This window comes from Mauremys reevesii, linkage group 13 (assembly GCF_016161935.1).
Source record: "Mauremys reevesii isolate NIE-2019 linkage group 13, ASM1616193v1, whole genome shotgun sequence".
Classification (NCBI taxonomy): Eukaryota; Metazoa; Chordata; order Testudines; family Geoemydidae; genus Mauremys; species Mauremys reevesii.
The window spans coordinates 4,444,323-4,463,906 of record NC_052635.1 but is presented as its reverse complement, the minus strand read 5'-3'; the positions used below and the strand labels follow the sequence as shown (position 1 = coordinate 4,463,906).

Sequence of the window (19,584 nt, the reverse complement as noted above, 5' to 3'; positions counted from 1 at the left end):
GGGGGGGAGCTGGGCAGGCGTGTGCAGCTGGTGAGGTGGGAGTTGGGAGGGAGTGGGATCAGTGCGTGCTGTGGGCGGGCGTGTGCAGCTGGGGGGGAGCTGGGCAGGCGTGTGCAGCTGGTGAGGTGGGAGGTGGGAGGGAGTGGGATCAGTGCGTGCTGTGGGTGGGCGTGTGCAGCTGGGGGGGAGCTGGGCAGGCGTGTGCAGCTGGTGAGGTGGTAGGGGGGAGGGAGTGGGATCAGAGCGTGGTGTGGGTGGGCATGTGCAGCTGGGGGAGCTGGGCGGGCGTGTGCAGCTGGGAGGGGGGAGGGAGTGGGATCAGTGCGTGCTGTGGGTGGGCGTGTGCAGCTGGGGGAGCTGGGCAGGCGTGTGCAGCTGGTGAGGGGGGAGGGGAGGAGTGGGATCAGTGCGTGCTGTGGGTGGGCGTGTGCAGCTGGGGGGGAGCTGGGCAGGCGTGTGCAGCTGGGGGAGCTGGGCGAGCGTGTGCAGGTGGGAGGGGGGAGGGGGGGAGGGAGGGGGATCCGTGCGTGCGGTGGGCGGGCGTGTGCAGCTGGGGGGGAGCTGGGCAGGCGTGTGCAGGTGGGAGGGGGAGGGAGGATCAGTGCGTGCTGTGGGCGGGCGTGTGCAGCTGGGGGAGCTGGGCAGGCGTGTGCAGCTGGTGAGGTGGGAGGGGGGAGGGAGTGGGATCAGTGCGTGCTGTGGGCGGGCGTGTGCAGCTGGGGGGGAGCTGGGCAGGCGTGTGCAGCTGGTGAGGTGGGGAGGGAGTGGGATCAGTGCGTGCTGTGGGTGGGCGTGTGCAGCTGGGGGGGAGCTGGGCAGGCGTGTGCAGCTGGTGAGGTGGGGGGGGAGGAAGTGGGATCAGTGCGTGCTGTGGGTGGGCGTGTGCAGCTGGGGGGAGCAGGGCCGGCGTGTGCAGCTGGTGAGGTGGGGAGGGAGTGGGATCAGTGCGTGCTGTGGGTGGGCGTGTGCAGCTGGGGGAGCTGGGCAGGCGTGTGCAGGTGGGAGGGGGAGGGGAGGGAGTGGGATCAGTGTGTGCTGTGGGTGGGCGTGTGCAGCTGGGGGAGCTGGGCAGGCGTGTGCAGGTGGGAGGGGGGAGGGGGGGAGGGAGTGGGATCAGTGCGTGCTGTGGGTGGGCGTGTGCAGCTGGGGGGGAGCTGGGCGGGCGTGTGCAGCGCCCCGGCCAATCAGAGCAGGTGGGGGGGGCAAGCGGCCCACGTCCCCCCCTCGTGCACACACACGAATACAAAGAGCCGCCCGCGACCTTCCTGTATCCTTTACCCGGGGCCCTGGGGGGCCGGGCCTGGCCCCCCACCCAGCCCCCCTGCGCTGCCTGGCCTGGGCACACGTGCAGACGGGCGGGCTGGGGCAGGGACGTGTGCAATGGAGAGGGGGCGATAGGTACATGGGACGCGGAGGGGTGGGGGAGCTAGAGGGGGAGGGGAATAGATGTGGGGGGCTGGATAGGGAGGGGGTTTGAGGGCGACAGATAGATGGGGCTGGAGGGGTAGATAGATATCTCGGGGTGGGATTTGATTGCACAGCTCTTGGGGATGGGAGGACAGAAAGGAGGAGAGATGTACACGCTCACAGGGGTGGAGAACGTGGAGGAGAAGGCTGGCGTGGGGAGGGGTGGACGGGAAGGGAGGGGGAGAAGGCCGGCGTGGGGAAGGAGGAGGGTGGAGAAGGCCGGCGTGGGGAGGGGGACGGGAAGGAGGGGCGAGAAGGCCGGGTGGGGAGGGGATGGGAAGGAGGGGGAGAAGGCTGGCGTGGGGAGGGATGGACGGGGAGGGAAGGGGTGAGCGAGGTAGGGCGAGGGGTAGGAGGAGGGAAGGGGAGGGGATGGAAGGGAGGGGTGAGGGAGGTAGGGCGAGGGGTAGGAGGGAAGGGGAGGGGATGGAAGGAGGGGTGAGGGAGGTAGGGCGAGGGGTAGGAGGGAAGGGAGGGGGATGGAAGGGAGGGGTGGAGAAGGCCGGCGTGGGGAGGGGACGGGAAGGAGAGGGGTGGAGAAGGCCGCGTGGGGAGGGGGACGGGAAGGAGGAGGGGAGAAGGCCGGCGTGGGGAGGGGGATGGGGAGGGGAGAAGGCGGTGTGGGGAGGGATGGACGGGGAGGAAGGGGTGAGGAGGTAGGGCGAGGGGTAGGAGGGAAGGGAGGGGGATGGACGGGAAGGAGGGGGAGAAGGCTGGCATGGGGAGGCGGGGACAGGGAGGAAGGGGTGAGGAGGCAGGGCGAAGGGTAGGAGGGAAGGAGGGGGATGGACAGGAAGGGAGGGGGAGAAGGCCCCGCCTGGGGAGGTGGACGGGAAGGAGGGGGAGAAGGCCCTGTGTGGCGAGGGGACGGGAAGGGAGGGGAGAAGGCCCTGTGTGGCGAGGTGGACGGGAAGGAGGGGGAGAAGGCCGGCGTGGGGAGGGGACGGGGAGGGAAGGGGTGAGGGAGGCAGGGCGAGGGGAGGAGGGAAGGGGAGGGGGGATGGAAGGGAGGGGTGGAGAAGGCCCCGCGTGGGGAGGGATGGACGGAGGAGGGGAGAAGGCCGCGTGGCGAGGGGTGGACGGGAAGGGAGGGGGAGAAGGCCCGCGTGGCGAGGTGGACGGGAAGGGAGGGGGAGAAGGCCCCGCGTGGGGAGGTGGACGGGAAGGAGGGGGAGAAGGCCGTGGGGAGGGGGGACGGGAAGGGGGGGGAGAAGGCCGGCGTGGGAAGGGGTGGACGGGAAGGAGGGGGAGAAGGCCCCACGTGGGGAGGTGGACGGGAAGGAGGGGGAGAAGGCCGGCGTGGGGAGGGGGAGGGGAGGGGGGTAGAAGGCCCCGCGTGGCGAGGGGTGGACGGGAAGGGGAGGCGTGGAGAAGGCCGGCGTGGGAAGGGGTGGAGAAGGCCGGCATGGCAAGGGCGCGATGGACAGGGGCCATGTGCAGAGGCCCAGGAACTAGGGGGGTGGGGGTGCTGCAGCCCCGCTCCCAGCCTCAGCTTGGGGGGCAGGCACAGTGGTTTTCAGCACCCCCACTATTAAAAATGTTCCAGCACCACTGGCCATGCATGGGGAGGGATGGACAGAGAGGCCGCAATGGAGGAGGGCCAAACACGTAGGGAGGATGGATGGGGAGGAAGGCCGGGGGGCGGCCATGACAGAGGTTAGCATGACCTGACAGGAGGTCTGGGGGGGGTTGGCGTGACCCAGACTGGTGTGGCCGTGACAGAGGGTGGCGTGACCTGACAGGAGATGTGGGGGGGTTGGCGTGACCCAGACTGGTGTGGCCGTGACAGAGGGTGGCGTGACCTGACAGGAGGTGTGGGGGGGTTGGCGTGACCCAGACTGGAGTGGCCGTGACAGAGGGTGGCGTGACCTGACAGGAGGTGTGGGGGGGTTGGCGTGACCCAGACTGGTGTGGCCGTGACAGAGGGTGGCGTGACCTGACAGGAGGTGTGGGGGGGTTGGCGTGACCCAGACTGCTGTGGCCGTGAGAGAGGGTGGCGTGACCTGACAGGAGGTGTGGGGGGGTTGGCGTGACCCAGACTGGTGTGGCCGTGACAGAGGGTGGCGTGACCTGACAGGAGGTGTGGGGGGGTTGGCGTGACCCAGACTGGTGTGGCCGTGATAGAGGGTAGCGTGACCCAACAGGAGGTGATAGGTGTCACCCAGGTCTGGAGATCATCTGTTTGGTGGGGAGGAGCCCTGAAATCCAAGATGGCTACGGGGTGGCCATGAAAAGGGCCCAACTTCAAAGTCCCCCCTGAGGGACCCCTTCTCCCCTCTCTGCTCCTTGACCCCCCCTCTCTTCTGCCCTGGCTCAGCGACTGCCGGATCTCAGCCAATCGGCTCCTTCGGGCTTTTGCCGCGCTAGCCAATGAGAGCGTTGGTGGCGAGGGGCTCGGCGCTTTGTACACGGCCGCGGCGCTCGCTCCCTCCTCACGTCGCCCCCCCACACACACACTGCCGCCGCTCGCGCGCTGCACACACGGAGTGGAACGTTGGCCAGGCCGGGATTCTAAACCGTTGGGCCCCAAGTAAACAACCAACGGCCTGGACGGGGCGGGGCATCGTTAGCATTTATGGTAATGAGGATCCCGGGGGACTCCCGGGCTTGTCACACAAACCGCTGTTCCGAGCCCATCAGCCTGCATCACGCCAACCCCCCCCCGGCCCCACGTCATGCCAACCCCCCGTGTCAAGCCAACCCCCCCAACCCACGTCATGCCAACCCCCCATGTCAAGCCAACCCCCCCAACCCACGTCATGCCAACCCCGGCCCTGTGTCACGCCAACCCCACCCCACGTCACGCCAACCCCGGCCCTGTGTCACGCCAACCCACCCACCCCACGCCACGCCAACCCCGGCCCTGTGTCACGCCAACCCACCCACCCCACGTCATGCCAACCCCGGCCCTGTGTCACGCCAACCCCGTGTCACGCCAACCCACCCCACGTCATGCCAACCCCGGCCCTGTGTCACGCCAACCCACCCACCCCACGTCATGCCAACCCCAGCCCTGTGTCACGCCAACCCACCCACCCCACGCCACGCCAACCCCGTGTCACGCCAACCCACCCACCCCACGCCATGCCAACCCCGGCCCTGTGTCACGCCAACCCACCCACCCCACGTCACGCCAACCCCGGCCCTGTGTCAAGCCAACCCACCCACCCCACGTCATGCCAACCCCGGCCCTGTGTCACGCCAACCCCTGTGTCACGCCAACCCACCCACCCCATGTCATGCCAACCCCGGCCCTGTGTCACGCCAACCCACCCACCCCACGTCATGCCAACCCCGGCCCTGTGTCACGCCAACCCACCCACCCCACGTCACGCCAACCCCGTGTCACGCCAACCCACCCACCCCACGTCACGCCAACCCCGGCCCTGTGTCACGCCAACCCACCCACCCCACGCCACGCCAACCCCGGCCCTGTGTCACGCCAACCCACCCACCCCACGCCACGCCAACCCCGGCCCTGTGTCACGCCAACCCACCCACCCCACGTCATGCCAACCCCGGCCCCGTGTCACGCCAACCCCAGCCCCACGTCATGCCAACCCCGTGCCTCGCCAACCCCGGCCGCACGCCACGCCAACCCTCCTGACCCGTGCCTCGCCAACCCCGGCCCTGTGTCACACCAACCTCCCTGCCCCACGCCACGCCAACCCCGGCCCCACGCCACGCCAACCTCCCTGCCCCGTGTCACGCCAACCCCGGCCCTGTGTCACGCCAACCCCGGCCCTGTGTCACGCCAACCCCACCCCACGCCATGCCAACCCCGCCCTGTGTCACGCCAACCCCACCCCACGTCACGCCAACCCCGGCCCTGTGTCACGCCAACCCACCCACCCCATGTCACGCCAACCCCCACCCCACGCCACGCCAACCCCGGCCCCGTGTCACGCCAACCCCGCCCCACGCCATGCCAACCCCGTGCCTCGCCAACCCCGGCCGCACGCCACGACAACCTTCCTGACCCGTGCCTCGCCAACCCCGGCCCCACGTCATGCCAACCCCGGCCCCACGCCATACCAACCTCCCTGCCCCGTGTCACGCCAACCTCGGCCCTGTGTCACGCCAACCCTCCTGCCCCACGCCACGCCAACCCCGGCCCCCCGTCACGCCAAACCTCCCTGCCCCGTGCCTCGCCAACCCCCCCGGCCCCACGTCATGCCAACCCTCCCTGCCCTGTGTCACACCAACCCTCCCTGCCCCACGTCACGCCAACCCCCCGGCCCCACGTCACGCCAACCCTCCCTGCCCCGTGTCACGCCAACCAACCCACCCCACGTCACGCCAACCCCGGCCCCACATCACGCCAACCCCGGCCCCACATCACGCCAACCCCGGCCGCACGTCATGCCAATCCTCCCTGCCCCGTGCCACGCCAACCCACCCACCCCACGTCACGCCAACCCTCCCTGCCCTGTGCCTCGCCAACCCCCCCTGGCCCCACGTCATGCCAACCCTCCCTGCCCCGTGTCACGCCAACCCACCCACCCCACGCAACCCCCCCCGGCCCCACGTCACGCCAACCCTCCCTGCCCCGTGTCACGCCAACCCACCCACCCCACGTCACGCCAACCCCCCTGGCCCTGTGTCACGCCAACCCTCCCTGCCCCATGTCACGCCAACCCCCCCGTGCCTCGCCAACCCCGGCCCACGTCACGCCAGCCCTCCTGACCCGTGTCACGCCAACCCCGGCCCCACGTCACGCCAACCCCAGCCCTGTGTCACGCCAACCCACCCACCCCTGTCACGCCAACCCCAGCCCTGTGTCACGCCAACCCTCCCTGCCCCATGTCACGCCAACCCCGTGCCTCGCCAACCCCAGCCCCACGTCATGCCAATGCCCCGGCCCGACGTCATGCCAACCCCGGCCCCACGTCATGCCAACCCCTGCCCTGTGTCACGCCAACCCACCCACCCCAGCATCACGCCAATCCTCCGCCCCTGTGTCACGCCAACCCACCCACCCCACGCCACGCCAACCCCGGCCCTGTGTCACACCAACCCACCCACCCCACGCCATGCCAACCCCGTGTCATGCCAACCCCTGCCCTGTGTCACGCCAACCCACCCACCCCACGTCATGCCAACCCCCCCTGCCCTGTGTCACGCCAACCCACCCACCCCACGTCATGACAACCCTCCCTGCCCTGTCACGCCAACCCACCCACCCCACGTCATGCCAACCCTCCCTGCCCTGTGTCACGCCAACCCACCCACCCCAGCATCACGCCAACCCACCCACCCTAACCCTAACCCTAACCCTGCCCCCATCCCGGGTCACGCCGACCCCCTGCCCCCATCCCGGGTCACGCCAACCCCCTGCCCCCATCCTGGCTCACGCTAATCCCCTGCCCCCATCCTGGGTCAGGCCGACGCCCTTCCCCCCATCCCGGGTCACGTCGACCCCCTGCCCCCATCCCGGGTCACGCCAACCCCTGCCCCCATCCTGGCTCACGCTAATCCCTTCCCCATCCCGGGTCACGCCAACCCCTTCCCCATCCCGGGTCACGCCACCCCCTTCCCCCATCCCAGGTCACGCCGACCCCTGCCCCCATCCCGGGTCACGCCAACCCCCTGCCCCCATCCCGGGTCACGCCAACCCCTGCCCCCATCCTGGCTCATGCCAACCCCTGCCCCCATCCCGGGTCACGCCAACCCCTGCCCCCATCCTGGCTCACGCTAATCCCCTGCCCCCATCCCGGGTCACGCCGACCCCTGCCCCCATCCCGGGTCACGCCAACCCCCTGCCCCCATCCCGGGTCACGCCAACCCCCTGGCTCCATCCCGGGTCACACCAACTCCCCCGCCAGCCATCCCCCTGTCATGCCAACCCCGCTCTCACAATCGCCCCCCTGGTCACACCAAACCCCAACTTGCAGCCACCCCCCCGGGTCATGCCAATCCCCCCCCCCAAGGTTGTATTTTCCTTGACCTCCCCTCCCCTCAGCCCCGACCAGGAGTGCCATGGGCTCTGGGAGCCACCCGTGGGTGTGCCCGCGCCAGGGGTGCTGAGTGGGAAGCTCCCACAATCCCTTGGGGCCGCCATGTCCTTCAGCGCCACCATCCTCTTCTCCCCTCCCGGCACCCAGGAGGCCACAGGCTGCTGCTGCGCCTGCAAGCGGGAGCCGGGGGCGGAGGGGGCGGGCGGGGCCCCCCCGCCCCCCTGCGCCCCCATCAGCGTCTCGGGACACGGGCTGGCGGTGCAGAGCTCCGAGCAGCTGCTGCACGTCATCTACCAGCGCCTGGACAAGGCCGTGGGGCTGGCCGAGGCCGCCCTGGCCCTGGCCAAGGCCAACAACCAGGCCCTGCGGCGGCTGGAGGAGGAGGTGGGGGGGCTGCGAAGCGGCAAGGCCAGCCCCCCCCCGCCGGCGGCCCAGGAGCAGGAGGTGGAGGCTGAAGGCTTGGGGAGCAGCGTCCAAGTGGTGATCGAGGAGCTGAGGCAGCTAGGGGCAGCGGCAGGGCCGCCCGGACGTCTGGGCTTCTCCCCGCTGCAGCCGGGAGCCTCGGGACTGGGTGGGGTGTGTGAGCCACAGCCCCCCCCCTCGCTGAGCCCCCTCTGCCTGGGAACAGCTGGCTTCTGTCGAAGAGCCGCTCGGCAGTGATGCATGATGGGAGTCACGCCAACTCCCACTTGGCGCCTGGGGCTTGAAGGGCAATGCCAGAGATCAGGGGGTTGGGGGTTGGGAGTGAGGGGCACCAGCAGGGCTGGGGCGAATCCCGGGGTGCTGCAGGTCAAGAGTGAGGGGTGCCACGGGGCTATGGGGGACTCCCAGGGGGCTGTGGGTCAGCAGTGAGGGGCATCGTCAGGGCTGATGCATTTCTCCCCCACTCCCCAAGGTGCTGGAGGAGCTGCCCCCCCTGGAGGTCCCCCATCAGCGAGTGGTGGTCCCAGATTTTCACACCACCCCCTCCCCTTCCCCCCAGCCTGTGGGGGAGCTGTCGCCCTCAGGCTCTGAGGAGCCGCCCCCCTGCACTGCCCTAGAGGATGGCGGCCCCGGGGAGCCCCGTTTCTCACTGGGGTTCAGCAGCAGCCCCTGCCGCAGCCGGGGCAATGGGCCCAAGAACGCCCGGCGCAAGAGGGACCTGGTGCTGTCGGTGAGTGGGGGCTGCCGGGATGATGGGGGGGGCAGCCTGGGGATCCCTCACCCCAGTGACTCACTGTCTGCCCCACAGAAACTTGTCCATAACGTCCACAACCACATCACCAACCAGAGGAGATTCAACGGCTCGGAGAGGTGAGTCCCTCCCCCCAAAGGAGTCCTGGCATGCCCCTCCCCCCCCGCTCTAACCACTAGACCCACCTGCCCTCCTAGAGGCACGGAGAGAACCCAGGAGTCCTGGCATTACCCTCCCCCTCCTCTCTAACCATTTGACCCCCTCCACTCCCAGAGCTGGGATAGAACCCAGGAGTCCTGGCTCCCAGCCCCACTCTCTAAGCTCTAGAGCTGAGGGGCAGGGGGGTGCAGGGCCCTGCTCTGACTCTCGCCCCCTCTTCTGCCCCCTTGGCAGCATCAAGTCTTCCTGGAACATTGGGGTGGTGAAATTCCTGTTGGAGAAACTGAGGCACGAACTGGCGATGAGTCAGCACAACTACACCGACAAGGAACTCAAGGGTGAGCGTGTGTTTACACCCTGCCCCCCACGCCCCTGGGCGCCTTCCCGCCTGCCCCCCTGTGCCCCTCGGCGCCCGACCCCTGCCCCCTCTGTGCCCCTCGGCGCCCGACCCCTGCCCCCTCTGTGCCCCTCGGCGCCTTCCCGCCCGACCCCTGCCCCCTCTGGGCCCCTCGGCGCGTTCCCGCCCGACCCCTGCCCCCTCTTTGCCCCTCGGCGCCTTCCCGCCCGACCCCAGCCCCTCTGTGCCTCGGCGCCTTCCCGCCTGATCCCTGCCCCCCTGTGCCCCTCGGCGCCCGACCCCTGCCCCCTCTGTGCCCCTCGCCGCCCGCCCCCTGCCGCCTCTGTGCCCCTCGGCGCCTTCCCGCCCGACCCCTGCCCCCTCTGTGCCCCTCGGCGCCTTCCCGCCTGCCCCTGCCCCCTCTGTGCCCTCGGCGCCTTCCCGCCTGCCCCTGCCCCCTCTGTGCCCCTCGGCGCCTTCCCGCCCGACCCTGCCCCCTGTGCCCCTCGGCGCCTTCCCGCCCGACCCTGACCCCTGTGCCTCGGCGCCTTCCCGGCCGACCCCTGCCCCCTCTCTGCCCCCCGGCGCCTGCCCGCCCGACCCCTGCCCCCCCTGTGCCCCTCGGCGCCTTCCCGCCCGACCCCTGCCCCCTGTGCCCCTCTGTGCCCCTCAGCGCCCGACCCTGCCCCTCTGTGCCTCGGCGCCTTCCCGCCTGACCCCTGCCCCCTCTGTGCCCCTCGGCGCCCGACCCTGCCCCCTCTGTGCCCCTCAGCGCCTTCCCGCCCGACCCTGCCCCCGTGCCCCTCGGCGCCCGACCCTGCCCCCTCGGTGCCTCGGCGCCCGACCCTGCCCCTCGGTGCCCCTTGGCGCCTTCCGCCCGACCCCTGCCCCCTGTGCCCCTTGGCGCCTTCCCGCCCGACCCTGCCCCCTGTGCCCCTCGGCGCCCGGCCCCTGCCCCCTGTGCCCCTCGGCGCCCGACCCTGCCCCCTCTGTGCCCCTCAGCGCCCGACCCCTGCCCCTCTGTGCCCCTCGGCGCCTTCCCGCCCGACCCTGCCCCTCGGCGCCTTCCCGCCCGACCCTGCCCCCTCTGTGCCCCTCGGCGCCTTCCCGCCCGACCCCTGCCCCCTCAGTGCCCCTCGGCGCCTTCCCGCCCGACTCCTGCCCCCTCGGTGCCCGTGGCGTGCTGCCGACCGAGCCTGTCGTGCCCAGGTGCCTGCGTGGCGTACTTCCTGACCAAGCGGCGTGAGTATCGCAACTCCCTGAACCCCTTCAAGGGGCTGAAGGAAAAGGAGGAGAAGAAACTGCGGAGCCGGCGCTACCGGGTGAGGGGCCTGGCATGGTGGGGTCCGGCCGGGCCGGGGGGTGCATGTGAGGAGGGGTGGGGGTCGTGCACAGCCTGTGGATGGGGGTTATGGAGGTGCAGGGGGTGGGGCCGTGCGTGACCGGGGCCCCTGGCAGCGCGGTGAGGCTGACCCCCCGTCTCGCCCCCCAGCTCTTTGCCAACCGGGCGGGCGTGGCACGGCTGCTGGGCCCCGAGGAGCAGCGCCTGTGGCGGGGCGTGACGGAGGAGCTCATGTCGGACGAGGAGGACAGCCCGAGCGAGCCGGGGGTGTGGGTGGCTCGGTCCCCCCGCTTCCGTGCTGCCCCCCTCACCCAGCTCTGCTACCGCCTGGACATCAACGCCAAGCACGGCGCCAAGGCCAACCGGGTCTACGGGCCACCCTCCGAGCGCCTGCCCTCCGCCGAGGCCCAGCTCCTGCCCCCCCACCTCTACGACCCCTGCTTCCAGGAGCCTGAGGAGGGGGGGGACTCCAGCTCTGCCCCTTTCCCCCCACCCCACAAGGCCTTCTGCCCTGACCTCCGCCCCTTCCTCGAGATCAAGGTGGAGAAGGATGAGTGAGCCGGGACAGCTGCCCACACCCAAGATGGCCGCCACAGGGGCCAGCGACCCTCCCGACGTGGGCTCAAGGTGGAGAACGCTGATGGACCCAAGATGGCTGCTGGAGGACTCTGGGGGAATGGGGACAGGAAATGGGGCAACAAGGTGGAGAGAGATGAGTGAGCAAAGATGGCTGCCATGCATCCAAGATGGCTGCCCCACATTCAGCATGGTTGCCTCCCAGCAAGATACCACCAGTAGGCTGTGAGGGGGCGGGAGCTGCACCTCAGTGCTGCCAGGGCCCCTGGGGAAGGATAAGTGAGCCAAGATGGCCACTGCAGATTGGGGGGTCAGGGCTGTGGAATGCCCCTCCCCCAACCTCAGGGTGGAGACAGATGAGAACTTGGGGGACAAAAAGGGGGAGCCAAGGTGGCTGCTCCACATCCAAGATGGCCGCCCTGCACACAAGATGGCCACTGTGGGGAAAGGGAACAGACCATCCCCAGCCCCACTGGGCCTGATCTCATGGTGGAGGAGGATGAACGACGGGGGGGAGCCAGAAATGCTGGTGTCCCCCAAGGGACTGGGACTGGGGGGGGGGCAGTGACAAGGGGGGAGTCCCCTGAAATACGAGGCCTTTTCACTCTCACACCCTGCCTCAGTATCTCCTTTCGCTGCGGTCTCTACTGCTTCTCTGTGCCAGGACGCCTGGGTTCTCTGCGCTGGGGGAGGGGAGAGGTGATGGGGGTGGGAGTAAGGATGCCTGGGTTCTCTCCCGGCAGGGTTGGGGGATCGGGGAGGGGGTGTTCAAGGGGGTCTGAGGCCAGGCTGGGCCCTTCACCTGGCAGACACTGGGGTTGCCCATTCTGCCCCCACTTCTCCGCTCCCAGAATACCCTGCCTGTGCAAAATTAGCATATGCAAATCATACATTTGACTATATTTCTGGTACTAAACAGGCCTCCCTCTGCCCCCGCCATTGCCTGGGAAACCCCCCGCTCGGGGAGGGGCAGGGCCCATTGGCTGGCTGGGGGAAGGGCAGGGTGAGGGTCATGGGGCAGCCCTGGCAGGGCCCTCAGTAGGGGGCAGAGAGAGGAAGGGGGCAGCAAGTACCATGCGGTGGGGGGGAGGAGCCCTGAGTTAGCCCCTCCCCTGCGGTGTTCCCCCGCCCCCCTCAGCCCCTCCCTGCCCTGCCGTGTTCCCCCGCCCCCCTCAGCCCCGGCCTGCCCTGCCCCCCCGCCCCCTCCGCCCCTCCCTGCCCTGTTCCCCCGCCCCCCTCAGTCCCTCCCCTGCCGTGTTCCCCCGCCCCTCTCAGCCCCTCCCTGCCCTGTTCCCCCGCCCCCGCAGCCCCTCCCTGCCCTGCCCTGTTCCCCCGCCCCCTCAGCCCCTCCTGCCCTGCCCCCGCCCCTCAGCCCCTCCTGCCCTGTTCCCCGCCCCTCAGTCCCTCCTGCCCTGTTCCCCGCCCCCCTCAGTCCCTCGCCCCGCCCCTGCCCTGTTCCCCACCCCCTCAGCCCCTCCTCTGCCCCCTGCCCCTCAGCCCCTCCCTGCCGTGTTCCCCCTGCCCCCTCAGCCCCTCCCTGCCCTGCCCTGTTCCCCGCCCCCTCAGCTCCTCCCTGCCCTGTTCCCCAGCCCCCTCAGCCCCTCCCTGTCCTGTTCCCCGCCCCCTCAGCCCCTCCCCTGCCGTGTTCCCCCGCCCCTCAGCCCCTCCTGTTCTGTTCCCCGCCCCCCTCAGCCCCTCCCTGCCCTGTTCCCCGCCCCCTCAGCCCCTCCTGCCCTGTTCCCCCCCCCTCAGCCCCTCCCTGCCCTGTTCCCCGCCCCCTCAGCCCCTCCTGTTCTGTTCCCCCGCCCCCTCAGCCCCTCCTGCCCTGTTCCCCCACCCCCTCAGCCCCTCCTCTGCCCCCGCCCCTCAGCCCCTCCCCTGCCGTGTTCCCCCGCCCCCTCAGCCCCTCCTGCCCTGTTCCCCCCCCCTCAGCCCCTCCTGCCCTGTTCCCCGCCCCTCAGCCCCTCCTGCCCTGTTCCCCCGCCCCTCAGCCCCTCCCTGCCCTGTTCCCCCGCCCCGGCGCTCCCATTGGCTCCCGGCTCCCCGGCGCTCCCATTGGCTCCCGGCTCCCCGCCCCGCCCCCGGCGCACCCAGTGGCTCCCGGCTCCCCGCCCCGCCCCCGGCGCCCCCCTTGGCTCCCGGCTCCCGCCCCGCCCTCCGGAGCTCGCCGCGCGCCTCACCCCGCGGGGCGCAGCGCGGACGCGAGAAAAGGCGGGAACCGAGGCGGCTCCAGGTACTTTGCCGCCCAGGCGGGGGGAGGGGGGGGAGCCGCGGGCTGGTGCCTGGGGCCGCCCCTGGGGCCTGTTCTCACCGCGGTCCGACCCCACCAGGAGGGTGCAAGGGGCGGGGGGCGGGGCGACGCCGGGGGGGGCCGGGGTGGGGCTGGGGGCGGGGCGACCCCGGGGGCCCGGGAGGGCTGGGGCGGGGCGACGCCGGGGGCCCGGAGGGGCTGGGGCGGGGCGACGCCGGGGGCCGGGAGGGCTGGGGCGGGCGACGCCGGGGGCCCGGGAGGGGCTGGGGCGGGCGACGCCCGGCGGGGGTGAGTCTGGATGGGCTGGGGAGGGCGACGCCCGGGGAGCCCGGAAGGGGCTGGGAGGGGCGACGCCCGGGGAGGGGCCCGGAAGGGCTGGGGAGGGGCGACGCCCGGGAGGGGCCCGGAAGGGGCTGGGGAGGGCGACGCCCGGGGAGGGGCCCGAAGGGGCTGGGGGAGGGCGACGCCGGGGAGGGGCCCGGAAGGGGCTGGGGGAGGGCGACGCCCGGGGAGGGGCCCGGAAGGGGCTGGGGAGGGCGACGCCCGGGAGGGGCCCGGAAGGGGCTGGGGGCGGGGCGACGCCGGGGGCCAGGAGGGCTGGGGGCGGGGCGACGCCGGGGGCCGGGAGGGCTGGGGGCGGGGCGACGCCGGGGGCCAGGAGGGCTGGGGCGGGGCGACGCCCGGGCGGGGTGAGTCTGGATGGGCTGGGAGGGCGACGCCCGGGAGCCCGGAAGGGGCTGGGGAGGGCGACGCCCGGGAGGGGCCCGGAAGGGGCTGGGGAGGGCGACGCCCGGGAGGGGCCCGGAAGGGGCTGGGGAGGGGCGACGCCCGGGGAGGGGCCCGGAAGGGGCTGGGGAGGGGCGACGCCCGGGAGGGGCCCGGAAGGGGCTGGGGAGGGCGACGCCCGGGAGGGAGGCGGAAGGGGCTGGGGAGGGCGACGCCCGGGGAGGGGCCCGGAAGGGGCTGGGGAGGGCGACGCCCGGGGAGTCTGGATGGGCTGGGGAGGGCGACGCCGGGGAGTCTGGATGGGCTGGGGAGGGCGACGCCCGGGAGTCTGGATGGGCTGGGGAGGGGCGACGCCCGGGAGTCTGGATGGGCTGGGAGGGGCGACGCCCGGGGAGTCTGGATGGGCTGGGGAGGCGACGCCCGGGAGTCTGGATGGGCTGGGAGGGCGACGCCGGGGTCTGGATGGGCTGGGAGGGGCGACGCCCGGGGTCTGGATGGGCTGGGAGGCGTGCCCGGGAGGCGAGGTGCTGCCCCGGAGGGACGTGCCCTGGTGCTCTAGGCAGGGGGTGTCCGTGGAAGACCTTTGGGGATCCTACACCTCAGCAGTGGGAGCTGGGCATGGGCCACCCCCAGCCCTGGATGTGGGGCGCCCTGTGCGGCCCCACAGGTGTTGCCTGGTTCGGCGGGGGCCCAGGTGGGCCTAGGCTGGGCGCCCCCCCCGTCTGACTGGTGCGTCCGGGGGCACCCAGGACAGGGGCCGGCATGAGGCCCCGCTGAGCCCTCGCGTCTCTTGCAGCGGGTGATGGCTGCGCCAGCCAGGGTGCCAGGGGACATGGGCGTGGAGCTGCTGGGACCAGGTAAGTGGGGGAGGGGCCAGGCTGGGCGGGGGGTGCCCCTCGCTCCCCCTCACTGTGTCTCCCCACAGCTGGCGGTGCCCGCCTGCCCCTGTGCCAGCTGACAGAGGAGGACACGAGTGCCCATCCTGGGTTGGCCAACCTGCTGCTTGGCCTGACCCCCTACCTGGACCCCAGTGGGCTCAGCACCCCCCTGGCCCGCCAGCTGGAGCAGGTACGTGTGGGGACGCCCCGAGGGAGGGTGGCTGCCCTGCTGCACCCCGCTCACCCCCTTCTCAACCCCTGCAGGCGGGGAAGGAGCTGCAGCTGCGTCGGGCGGCCTGGCTGCGCTGGGAGGCCCTGCACCGGCTCCTGCAGGAGGCGCTGATAGAGCAGAGGGCCGGCAGGGGGGACGCCAGCCCTTCCCTGGAGCACAGGAAGGTGAGTTGGGGGGGAATGTGGGGGCACAGAGACAATAGGGCAGGGCGTGGGGGCTGGGCTGGGATTTGGGCTCAGGGGAAGGGGACATGAGGGAGGGGCTTGGGGGCTCAGGGGATGGGGAGGGATTGGGGAGAGTGGGAGGGTTTGGGGACTCAGGGAAGGGGAGGGGTTAGGGGAGGGGTTGGGGGCTCAGGGAAGGGAGGGATTGGAGAGAGGGGACAGGAAGGGGTGAGGGATTGGGGCTCAGGGGAGGGGTTGGGGGCTCAGGGAAGGGGAGGGATTGGGGAGAGGGGAGGGTTTGGGGGCTCAGGAGGGAGGGATTGGGGGCTGAGGGTGGAGGTTTGGGAGCTCAGGTGATGGGAGGGATTGGAGAGATGGGGAGGGTTTGGGAGCTCAGGTGATGGGGAGGGATTGGGGGCTCAGGGAGGGATTGGGGGCTGAGGGTGGAGGGTTTGGGGAGCTCAGGTGATGGGGAGGGATTGGGGGCTCAGGGGAGGGAGGGATTGGAGAGGGGAGGGTTTGGGGAGCTCAGGTGATGGGGAGGAATTGGGGCTGAGGGGTGGAGGGATTGGGGATCGGGGGAGGGATTGGGGGCTCAGGTGATGGGGCGGGATTGGGGGCTGAGGGGTGGGGAGAAGGCAAAGGGGGTAGGGACGTCCTTGGGAACTAGGGGCGTGGGGAAGGGCTGGGGGTCATGGGGTGGGGCAGAGGTTAGCTGGGGGTGGGCACAGGGCAGTGGTGGCCCCACATTCTCTGACCCCCGGTTCCTCCCCCATAGTTCCTGGAGACGCTGGAGCAGCGGCTGCTGCTGGGGGAGCTGAGCCGCATCCTGGAGCCGGGTCCTTCCCTGCATGGTGACCGCCCCCCCCTGCTGGGCCTGGGGGCCCCTGACCTGCTGGAGCTGCTGCCCCCGAGCCAGGTAACCCAGCCCCATGGGCAGGGAGCGGGAGGGACCCTGGCGTCCGGGCGCTGAGCCCTCTCTCTGTCTCCCCCCCCGCAGGACCTGGCGCTGCTGCGGCAGCACCTCCCCCAGGAGATAGAGGAGCGGCTGCGGCGCAAGGCGCTGGCCCTGCTCAGCTACCACCGGCCCGACAGCGGTGAGTGGATGGGGGCCGGAGAGCGGGGAGGGGTCGGCTCTGCCCCCTGGGCCCCCCGAAGGCGCGGGGGAGGCGGCGCTGTGCCCTGCTCTGCCCCCTGGGCCCCCGGACGGCGCGGGGGAGGCGGCGCTGTGCCCTGCTCTGCCCCCTGGGCCCCCGGACGGCGCGGGGGAGGCGGCGCTGTGCCCTGCTCTGGCCCCTGGGCCCCGGACAGCGCGGGAGGCGGCGCTGTGCCCTGCTCTGCCCCTAGGCCCCGGACAGCTGGGAGGCGGCGCTGTGCCCTGCTCTGCCCCTAGGCCCCCGGACAGCCTTGAGGCGGCGCTGTGCCGTGCTGCCCCTGGGCCCCCGGCCGGCGCGGGGTAGTCGGCGCTGTGCCCCGCTCTGCCCCCCGGGCCCCCGGACGGCGCGGGGGAGGCGGCGCTGTGCCCTGCTCTGCCCCTGGGCCCCAGGCGGCGCGGGAGGCGGCGCTGTGCCCTGCTCTGCCCCTGGGCCCCAGGCGGCGCGGGAGGCGGCGCTGTGCCGTGCTCTGCCCCTGGCGGAGGGACTGGCAGGGGTGGGGGCAGGGGTGAGGGGTCTCAGCTCTGCCCCCTGTGCCCCCAGACGGCGCGGGGGAGTCGGCGCGCTGTGCCATGCTCTGGCCCCTGGCAGAGGACTGGCAGGGGTGGGGCAGGGGTCTCAGCTCTGCCCCCTGTGCCCCCAGACGGCGCGGGGGAGGCGGCGCTGTGCCATGCTCTGGCCCCTGGCGGAGGCACTGGCAGGGGGTGGGGGGCAGGGGGTCTCAGCTCTGTCCCCTGTGCCCCCAGACAGCGCGGGAGAGTCGGCGCGCTATGCCATGCTCTGCCCCCTGGCGGAGGGACTGGCAGGGGGCACGGGGCAGGGGGCAGGGGGTCTCAGCTCTGCCCCCTGTGCCCCCAGACAGCGCGGGGGAGGCGGCGCGCTGTGCCATGCTCTGCCCCCTGGCGGAGGGACTGGCAGGGGTGGGGGCAGGGGTGAGGGTCTCAGCTCTGCCCCTTGTGCCCCCAGACGGCGCGGGGGAGTCGGCGCTGTGCCATGCTCTGCCCCCTGGGGGAGGCACTGGCAGGGGCACGGGGTGGGGGCAGGGGCAGGGGTCTCAGCTCTGCCCCCTGTGCCCCCAGACAGCGCGGGGGAGGCGGCGCGCTGTGCCATGCTGTGGCCCCTGGCGGAGGCACTGGCAGGGGGTGAGGGGGTGTCAGCTCTGCCCCCTGTGCCCCCAGACGGCGCGGGGGACTCGGCGCGCTGTGCCATGCTGTGGCCCCTGGGGGAGGCACTGGCTGGGGGTGGGGGGCAGGGGGTGAGGGGGTCTCAGCTCTGCCCCCTGTGCCCCCAGACGGCGCGGGGGACTCGGCGCGCTGTGCCATGCTGTGGCCCCTGGCGGAGGGACTGGCAGCGGAGCAGCGGCGCCTGCAGGCGGCCCGGAGCCGGCGCCGGGAGCTGATGGGGCTCTTGGAGAGGCAGCGAGCCGCCTACCCCCAGGTACGGGCCGGGCCGGGCGGGGTGGGGCAGGGTGGGGCGGGGCTCGGCCGGGGCCGCCCCCTCTCACCGCCGCTCTCCCCCAGGTTCTCCTGCGGTGCCTGGGCCTGCTGCGGCGCCTGGCTCTGGAGCACCGGCTCGGGGCGCAGGCCCAGCTGGACCAGCTCAACACCCACTACCTGGAGGTGAAGTGCAGCGCCATGTTCCTCAAGATCCGGTGGCGGGCGGGCGGGGCGGGGGCCGGTGCTCAGCGGGGGCTCGGCGCTGACGGGGCAGGACCGGTGCTCAGCGGGGGCTCGGCGCTGACGGGGCAGGACCGGCACTGGCGGGGGCTCGGCGCTGACAGGGGGCAGGACCGGTGCTCAGCGGGGGCTCGGCGCTGACGGGGCAGGACCGGTGCTCAGCGGGGGCTCGGCGCTGACGGGGCTGGGCCGGTGCTCAGCGGGGGCTCGGCGCTGGGGCTGGGCCGGTGCTCAGCGGGGGCTCGGTGCTGACGGGGGCTGGGCCGGTGCTCAGCGGGGGCTCGGCGCTGACGGGGCAGGGCCGGTGCTCGTCACGGGGCCCAGGGGCTCAGGGCTCGCTGTCCCCACAGGCTGGAGGAGCTGAGCCTGCTGCTGGACACCTACTCGCGGAGAGTGTGGAGGTGCATCGCGCCTCAGGTGCAGGGGCCCCGGCGCCTCCCAGGGCCGGCCCGGGGCTCAGCGCCCGCCCCCGGACCCGCCCTCCCAGGGCCGGCCCGGGGCTCACCGCCCTGCCCCCTCCCAGGGCCCCCTCCCAGGGCCGGCCCGCGGGCCTCACCGCCCACCCCTCTCCCCAGGGCCGGCCCGAGGGCTCAGTGCCCGCCCCCTCCCGGGGCCGGCCCGGGGCTCACTGCCCCGCCCCCCTTGGGCCGGCCGGGGCTCAGCGCCCGCCCCTTGGGCCGGCCGGGGCTCAGCGCCCGCCCCTGGGGCCGGCCGGGGCTCAGCGCCCGCGCCCTCCCAGGGCCGGCCCGCAGGGCTCACCGCCCCTCCCCCTCTCCCCAGGGCCGGCCTGCAGGGAGCCGTGCAGCAGCAGGAGCAGGAGCTGGCCACGGCGCAGAAGATCCTGGCCACCTACGAGAGCCTGGGCCCCGAGTTCGAGGGGCTGGTGCAGGAGTACGCCCAGCTGTGCGGGGGCATCGAGAACAAGCGCTGGGCCCTGCACGAATTCAACAAGGGCTGCCACTGACGGGGGCGCGGGGGCAAATAAACGTGGCCCTGGATCCCCTGGCTCGGTGCCCCTGGCGTCCTTCCTGGCCCCGCGGCCCTCCCCGCGCCAGCCCAGAACCCAGGAGTCCTGCCCCCCGGCGCCCCTCCCCGCGCCAGCCCAGAACCCAGGAGTCCTGCCCTCAGCCCCCCGCGCCCCTCCCCGCGCCAGCCCAGAACCCAGGACTCCTGCCCCAGCCCCCGTGGCCCCCCGTGCCAGCCCAGAACCCAGGAGTCCTGCCCTCCGACGCCCCTCCCCGCGCCAGCCCAGAACCCAGGAGTCCTGCCCTCAGCCCCCTGTGGCCCTCCCCGCGCCAGCCCAGAACCCAGGAGTCCTGCCCCCCGGCGCCCCTCCCCGCGCCAGCCCAGAACCCAGGAGTCCTGCCCTCAGCCCCCTGTGGCCCCGCGCCAGCCCAGAACCCAGGAGTCCTGCCCCAGCTCCCCGTGGCCGCCCCCGCGCCAGCCCAGAACCCAGGAGTCCTGCCCTCATCCCCCTGTGGCCCGCGCCAG

General features: G+C 72.6%; 2 protein-coding genes across 5 annotated transcripts; both read left to right on the top strand.

The window, feature by feature from the left end:
* Positions 1–1,209: 1,209 nt before the first annotated feature.
* C13H14orf93 (chromosome 13 C14orf93 homolog) lies at positions 1,210–11,605 on the top strand. 4 transcript variants are annotated; one of them, XM_039497210.1, is made up of 7 exons: positions 1,210–1,267; positions 7,430–8,000; positions 8,320–8,577; positions 8,656–8,717; positions 8,992–9,095; positions 10,304–10,416; positions 10,587–11,605. In XM_039497210.1, exons 2-7 carry the CDS (start codon positions 7,527–7,529, stop codon positions 10,992–10,994), a joined length of 1,419 nt encoding a protein of 472 aa, XP_039353144.1. In that variant the 5' UTR covers positions 1,210–1,267; positions 7,430–7,526; the 3' UTR covers positions 10,995–11,605. The 4 variants fall into 4 exon arrangements, with proteins under 4 accessions (XP_039353144.1, XP_039353143.1, XP_039353142.1 ...); XM_039497209.1 differs by lacking the exon at positions 1,210–1,267 and having other exon boundaries at positions 7,219–7,868; XM_039497208.1 differs by lacking the exon at positions 1,210–1,267 and having other exon boundaries at positions 7,219–8,000; positions 8,407–8,577.
* Positions 11,606–13,114: 1,509 nt separating this feature from the next.
* On the top strand, positions 13,115–19,098 carry HAUS4 (HAUS augmin like complex subunit 4). Its single transcript, XM_039498752.1, has 10 exons — positions 13,115–13,245; positions 14,786–14,846; positions 14,915–15,057; positions 15,132–15,263; positions 16,042–16,182; positions 16,264–16,360; positions 17,709–17,854; positions 17,938–18,068; positions 18,444–18,536; positions 18,874–19,098. Exons 2-10 carry the CDS (start codon positions 14,792–14,794, stop codon positions 19,055–19,057), a joined length of 1,122 nt encoding a protein of 373 aa, XP_039354686.1. The 5' UTR covers positions 13,115–13,245; positions 14,786–14,791; the 3' UTR covers positions 19,058–19,098.
* The last annotated feature ends 486 nt before the right edge of the window (positions 19,099–19,584 follow it).

Coding starts and splice junctions, on each gene's coding strand:
- C13H14orf93 (XM_039497207.1), top strand. CDS start 7,377: ATGCCAATCCCCCCCCCCAAGGTTGTATTTTCCTTGACCTCCCCTCCC. Junction 8,001..8,319: donor GAGCCTCGGGACTGGGTGGG/GTGTGTGAGCCA, acceptor CCACTCCCCAAG/GTGCTGGAGGAGCTGCCCCC. Junction 8,718..8,991: donor AGATTCAACGGCTCGGAGAG/GTGAGTCCCTCC, acceptor CCCCCTTGGCAG/CATCAAGTCTTCCTGGAACA.
- HAUS4 (XM_039498752.1), top strand. CDS start 14,792: ATGGCTGCGCCAGCCAGGGTGCCAGGGGACATGGGCGTGGAGCTGCTG. Junction 15,058..15,131: donor TGGCCCGCCAGCTGGAGCAG/GTACGTGTGGGG, acceptor CAACCCCTGCAG/GCGGGGAAGGAGCTGCAGCT. Junction 15,264..16,041: donor CTTCCCTGGAGCACAGGAAG/GTGAGTTGGGGG, acceptor CCTCCCCCATAG/TTCCTGGAGACGCTGGAGCA.